General features: G+C 47.5%; 1 protein-coding gene across 1 annotated transcript; it reads left to right on the top strand.

The window, feature by feature from the left end:
* Positions 1-327: 327 nt before the first annotated feature.
* Positions 328-6,259, top strand: GALR2 (galanin receptor 2). The gene is made up of 2 exons (XM_006018292.1): positions 328-677; positions 5,479-6,259. The coding sequence occupies exons 1-2, from the start codon at positions 328-330 to the stop codon at positions 6,257-6,259; spliced, it is 1,131 nt and encodes a 376-aa protein (XP_006018354.1).
* The last annotated feature ends 360 nt before the right edge of the window (positions 6,260-6,619 follow it).

Raw genomic sequence — 6,619 nt, forward strand, 5'->3', positions numbered from 1 at the left:
GGAGGGGGCTGGGTTTCTATGGCCACCATTAATTTGAGTTTAGGCACTTATCTCCCTGGAAACAAGAGGCTGGTCTGGACCTATTTATTTAGTTTTGAGCCCCTGCTTCCCGGCACTCACAGCGCGCCCGGCTCCCGGCGCAGGAGGGACGGGAACAAAGCTGCCAAGAAGTTTGGCCGCGCTCGCTCGGATCCCGCGGCTCGCAGCGCAGCGCTGGGGCTGGGGCTGCAAGGGGCGCTCGGATCCCCATGCAGCGCCTGAAACTGACCAGCCCCGGGTGCAATTGACCAGCCCTGCCCTGCCCTGCCCTGCGCGGGGGCCGCGGAGATGAACGGCTCGCTGAACACGTCGCGGGGCGGCGAGGCGGGCTGGCAGCCCGAGTCCGTGCTGCTGCCGCTGGTCTACTCGCTCATCTTCCTGGTGGGCACGGTGGGCAACGCGCTGGTGCTGGCGGTGCTGCTCCGCAACGGGCAGGTGCACAACACCACCAACCTCTTCATCCTCAACCTGGGCGTGGCTGATCTGTGCTTCATCGTCTTCTGCGTGCCCTTCCAGGCTACCATCTACACCCTGGAGGGCTGGGTCTTCGGGCCCTTCCTCTGCAAAGCCGTGCACTTCTTCATCTACCTGACCATGTACGCCAGCAGCTTCACGCTGGCCACCGTGTCCCTGGACAGGTAAGAGGAGCTAGGGAAGGGGCTAGGGCTCTGGAGCTCCTGGGCTGCCCGGGTGTCTAGGGTGTTACCTGAGGTCCTCTGTGGTTGACGCCTCGGGTAGAGCTTGGTCCTGCCTCTCCGGTACTCCCAGGTCGCTCCCTGCAACTTTTTAGGGGTTCCTGGAGGAGCTGGAAGGGCGGCACAACCAGGGACAGCAGCAGCTGGGTGAGGTGTGGTGGAGAGGGCAGGACAAGGGACCCCATTCACACACACCCAGTTGGCTCACACGGGTTCTTTGCAGGGCTAAGAGTTCCTGTGCCCAGTCTCAGGCTGCACCTGGAGAGTCGCAAGCTCAGCTTTGTACATTACACGTGGGAAGCAGCAGTTCAGAGGGAAGAGGACTTGTCTGCTGAGCTTTGCAGTGAGGCTTTGTCCAGCTGAGCTACCGCAGGGCAATTCCCTTGGCAGGGTAACTGGCACTCTCAGAGCTGCGGTGAAGGAACTGGTCACCCCTGGAAAGGAGCGGAGGAACTTGGGCTGGGCTCATGCCTAGGAGCGGGACAGAGAGAACCAGGAGCACTTGCTGGGAAGTGTCCAGCTTTGCAGAAGGGAGCTCGGAGCCAGGGCTCAACTCTCAGGCCACTTGCTGGACCTGATTCTCTTCTCCCAGGGCCAATCTCTCCTCTCAGTGTAAATCAGGAGTAACTTTATTGAGAGGAGAGGAGCTAGAGTAAAACTAGTGTAAGGAGAAGAGAACCTAAGGAGATACTTCCCCAGTATCTCTTTAATAGGGCAGGGGAAAGGAGGTGGGGTAGGGGGACAGGGCAGGGACTGCAACTGAAGTGCTGTGGTTTAAGTAGAATTCATGTAGATCCTTTCCAGCACAAAGATTAGCTACAGGAGAAACCTATGAATCCAGCTCTACACTGGTACATCAGCATTTAGGATTTACACCACAGCTGGAGCACAAATATACAATGCACTGACATCTCTGCACAGACTCTGCATGGAGATTGGTAGAGTGCTTTTGAATGTGGAGTAAGCTATTTCCTCCTTAGTGCTTGCTGGGTGCATCATGATCTACACATGCACTTTACTGTAGAGTTGCACAATTAACTCCACAGTAAAGCATCACAGTTTACATATGCACTCTTATTAGGGTGCACTAAATTAATTAATTCCGCTGTAGGAGAGTACTACCCATGACAAGTACTGTCCTACAGCAAAGTACTTATGTGTGCTGAAACACACTTGTTGACTGTGACCAGGGCTGGCCGGGGCATGAGAACGCTTCAGTGTTGGGGCTGCCTGCCAGCTAGCTCTGCACTGTAGCACCCTCACGCCCCAGAGAGCCCCGATGCCACTGACTGCCACCTGGAGCTCAGGGCTGATGTCAGGCTACCTGCTTCGGGGCAGCTGCTCCCAGGAGCACATGAAGATGCTGCACCCGGGAGCATCTGACTCTGGCACAAATTGTGCTGGAATTTATTAAGGTGCATGAATTGTTCATGTAGACATGCCCCCTGAGTCCACACTGGGAATTCGTCCAGAGCATCCAGTGTGTTGTAGGTTCACACCTTAGCTTATTACACAGTAACTTCCCTGGAGACAAGCCCTCAGGATATGCCTGCACTACAAATAAAAACTAGAAATAGACTTAGCCCAAGTTAAAGCAAATTCTCACAGAGAAGTAAGGCTGGATGGGACCTCAAGAGATCATCTAGTCCAACCCAGGACAGAACCTGCAATCTTGATGTTATTAGCACTATGCTTTAACCAACTGAGCTAGAAGTTAAAATCCAAGTTAGGACATAGTAGTTGTTTTAACGCAGCTTAGAGCTGAAATCTAAAATCTTTACCTCTACACCTACTGACTCATTCAACTACAATTGACTTGTCTTTTCAGGGGTTTAAGTTAAGTAAAGAACAGACTTCTTTCAGTGAAATATCATTTACCAATAGTTACACAGTTTGGTATTTCCATAGCAGTGAATGCACCAAACTAAAGACAGATGCATAAGGATGTGAAGCATACAGGTCAAACTGCACTAGTAACCAAAGAGAACTAGATCTGGATCAGGTACAAATCCAATGAAAGCATGGCTGAAAAAGGCAGGATCACTCATGAAAAGCAAATGGGGCTTCAGTACATGAGAGTGTTCATTAAACTGAAGAATTTAAATGGAGGAGCAGAGTTCTGTGGATGCCTCAGGTCTTGTGGCAGAATTTATTCAGATCATCAGAATGAAAAACATCAGCTGAGAACGCAGCTGGAAAGATGACAGCAAAGGAACTCCATAGGACTAGTTTGCAAATCTGTTGTTTCTGTTGATGTGCAGTTACTTACGGGATTAGGTATACATGCTGGCCACTGCTGACTAGCATAAGAAAGACGTTTGCAATCTGGCCCCAAATGATCAGAAGCTCATCAGTTTTTGAAATTGCTATAAGGACTGCAGAGCTAATGGGAAATACAGAAGGCAGGTGAAGCATTTTAAAAGAAACTGGGGCTATATTCTGATACATACATCTGGAGTGAAGCTGTTTGGTTCTAACTAATTGCTGTAGATGTATATTGATATAATGGGGTTAAAACCTGTCTTTGGATTGTTTTCACCAGCATGTGAGAACTGTGTTAGTTAGGTTACTAGAAACTAGAGAGAAACAAAGCTATTTACTTACTGTTAAGTGATCCTGTCATAAGAGGTTCAGAAGCAGATGCAGTAAGATAAGCTGTAGCTCCTGGATGAGTTAAGGAACTACTAGAGAAAGATTATTTGCATTTTGATATGCTGCAAAACAAGCACATCATTTAAAGAAGAACAAGCAAATTAATTTTAGTAGACTGTTTCTCCTTCCAATCTAATGCCCTGTAATTGTGTTACCTGAAAGGCTCTCTCTCCAACATGCCAAGCTAATAATAGCAATAGCAACAATAATAATATAATCATATATACTAATGATAATGGGAACAATACAGTGACTATTCCAATTGGGGCCAGGGGCACTGGGTACAGCAGACCTAAGTTTGCTTTTCCATTAAAATCATCTTACATGTCAGCAACCTTTGCAGGTGAAGCCATCTCTAATGAAGGCAACCTGCAGCTTCTGACATTTACAATCTCACTTTGCCTGCTGCTGATCTTGGCCACCAGTTTATCCTTCCAGTGGCTGGGAAGTAATTAATTTGCAGCAAGAAAGAAAAGTGACTCTTGAAGCTATTCTATTGCATTTTTTATTCCTGGAGCTCAGGGTACTTGAAACTGGAGAGATCTTTGGGTCTTAGGAACCAGGTGAAAAAGAACCCCAAACTCCTTTGTGTAACACCCTGTCCCACAAAAGCAATTTTAGAAGAGAAACTAGATAGAAAATTGGCTTTACTTTGCCCTTAAGAAAGCAAGATTTTAACTGGTGTTATTGTGCAGTTTAGTGTCTAGCATGCACTTGTCATGGAAGGAGTCTGAGACGGGGGTATATAATTAAAGCTGATCCAAGGCCCAGTTTTTCTCTGACACTGGAGTAAGATCAGGAGTAAGTCTGTGGAAAGCAGTAGAGCTACATGCATGCAAAGCTATTGTAAAATAAGTGAGACAAAAATCTGAGCTGTAGGAGTGTGATCTACAGACAGGAGATGGCAGAGCAATAATTTACACCTTTACGTGATCAGTGTGTTCCCGTTATCTCCCATTATGGGAAAAAAAAGCAATGGGACCAGTGCGCAAGATCAAAGCAAGCACATCCTGTGCTTCTCATCTCCTCTCTCTCACTAATTCATCACCTCCAAACAGCAGCCTCCTCACCGGTGCATTTTAATGCTTAAATACACTGAATCACACCCACCCACAACTAGCAATCCCCATAATGGAGTTGGCATCACATACCCTCCATGAAAAGATGGACCACTTTTTCAAAGAGGCGCCATTTCTTTTCATTTTTAAGGCACTTCTCCATCATCAGATCTTGTTGCATGACTTGCTGCAATTCCAGGCTTGCATTTGAGCAGGATAATTATATTTGCTCACCTTCCTCAGAAGCATTGGGTATTGGCTGCAGCCAAGGCTGGGGATTTTGACTGGGGAGTGCTGATACTTCTAGTGGGATTGAACAACCCAAATGTTCTTCGTTAGAGAGTCTTACTCCTTTGCTTAGGGCCAGATCGATCATCACATTTGGGATCAGGAGGGAATTTTACCCCACAGCCAGAGTGGCATGGGCTGTGGGGTTTTGCCTTCCCTTGTATGGCAGGTGAATGGCCCCATTCCTTGCCTCTCTCAACTACATTTCAAACTACTTCCTATCCCTGCAGTGGCAGGACATTGTCAGTTCCCTCATGCCACTGTTTTACCTGTGACAAGTTAGGATGTTCTTTAGTTCGGAGGCATTGTGCCTGGTATTTATGCAAAGGGGTGTTCATGAAGTTTTAATAAGTTGGACCACTGGTGTTCAGCCTTCTGGCCCTGCCGGTCCATGGGCCATGTGTGAGGTCAGTATACAGGCCTAATCTAGCATAGGGATGGCATGTACTCCAGTTGCTAGATCAGGCTACTTTCCTTCACTCTTGCTGTTATTGTTACCCACGCTAGCTAGGTGAAGCTAGTTTAGGTATACTGCTACATGGTCCCATCACACCTATATTTTGCTGAGTAGTCATACCCTCAAAAACAGAATGAGACTGAATTAGAAATTGTACTAGGAGGGTGAAGTTGAGCATTTCAGCCGTTTTTCCTTGTGCTCTCCCCAGATCCTCAGGCTTTGCAAAGTTCTCTCTAATGTAAACAGAACTGTAGTTTTGTTTCTCTCTCTCTCTCTTTTTCCCTTCTAGGTATTTGGCTATAAGATACCCTCTGCACTCCAGAGAACTAAGGACCCCCAGGAATGGTCTCACTGCCATTTGCCTCATCTGGGGTCTTTCCTTTATTTTTTCTGGTCCCTACCTCAGTTACTACGAGGAGTTCCAGACAGCCAACCTCACTGTCTGCCATCCCATTTGGAAAATCTCCCAACGCAAGATCATGGATCTCTGCACATTCATCTTCAGCTATGTTATCCCAGTGCTAATCCTAAGCCTCACCTACATGAGGACCATCCGTTACCTCTGGACATCTGTGGACCCCATTGAAGACATGTCTGAGTCCAAGAAGGCTAAGCGCAAGGTCACAAGGATGATCATCATTGTAGCTGTCCTCTTCTGCCTCTGCTGGCTGCCCCATCACCTGGTCATCCTGTGTGTCTGGTTCGGTTACTTCCCTCTCAACCATAACACTTATGTGCTTAGGATCCTTTCACACCTGATCTCTTATGCCAACTCCTGTGTTAACCCCATTGTCTATGCCCTGGTCTCCAAACACTTCCGCAAGGGCTTCAAGAAGATCTTCATCTGCCTCTTGCACAAGAAGGTGGCCAACAAGGTGCATGTAGCTCAAGTGAACAACACGGTCAGCACCTTAGAGGCAGATCTGACGGAAGTAACACACATCAGCGAGCCTCCACATGCCAGGTCCTCCACCTGCTGCCAGCTCCCAGCCCAATCATGGGGGGAGGCAGAACTGGTTGGACGTCCACAGAAAACAGCCAACTCCTTCATCACCTTCAATGTTACCTAATGGAATTTTATTTCTTTCAGACTTTGAAAGATCTTCTGAGTCCAGGACAGTTTCATGGGGACCTGTACAGGATTTTAGGCTTAAATAGACCTCATATGGCTCTCCCCATTTTCCATTAAAATGCTCAAGCAGGTATTTCACCCTTAGAGTGATGCTGGTTTCTAGCCTCTCAGGCAAGAGAATGGCCAGGACTTATACAGAGAATATGGTTTTATGGATGTCCTGTCAAGATCATGTGGCTCCAGCAATCAAAGTCTACTTTCTCCAAACCAATTTTCATGTACAATAGCATATGATCTCCTGCCTTGTTTTAATGGTCAGTGAGTGGGCTGTTTTTTATTTTCTATTTTAACCCTCCCA

This window comes from Alligator sinensis, unplaced genomic scaffold (genome assembly GCF_000455745.1).
Source record: "Alligator sinensis unplaced genomic scaffold, ASM45574v1 scaffold400_1, whole genome shotgun sequence".
NCBI classification, from domain to species: domain Eukaryota; kingdom Metazoa; phylum Chordata; order Crocodylia; family Alligatoridae; genus Alligator; species Alligator sinensis.

Coding starts and splice junctions, on each gene's coding strand:
- GALR2 (XM_006018292.1), top strand. CDS start 328: ATGAACGGCTCGCTGAACACGTCGCGGGGCGGCGAGGCGGGCTGGCAG. Junction 678..5,478: donor GCCACCGTGTCCCTGGACAG/GTAAGAGGAGCT, acceptor TTTCCCTTCTAG/GTATTTGGCTATAAGATACC.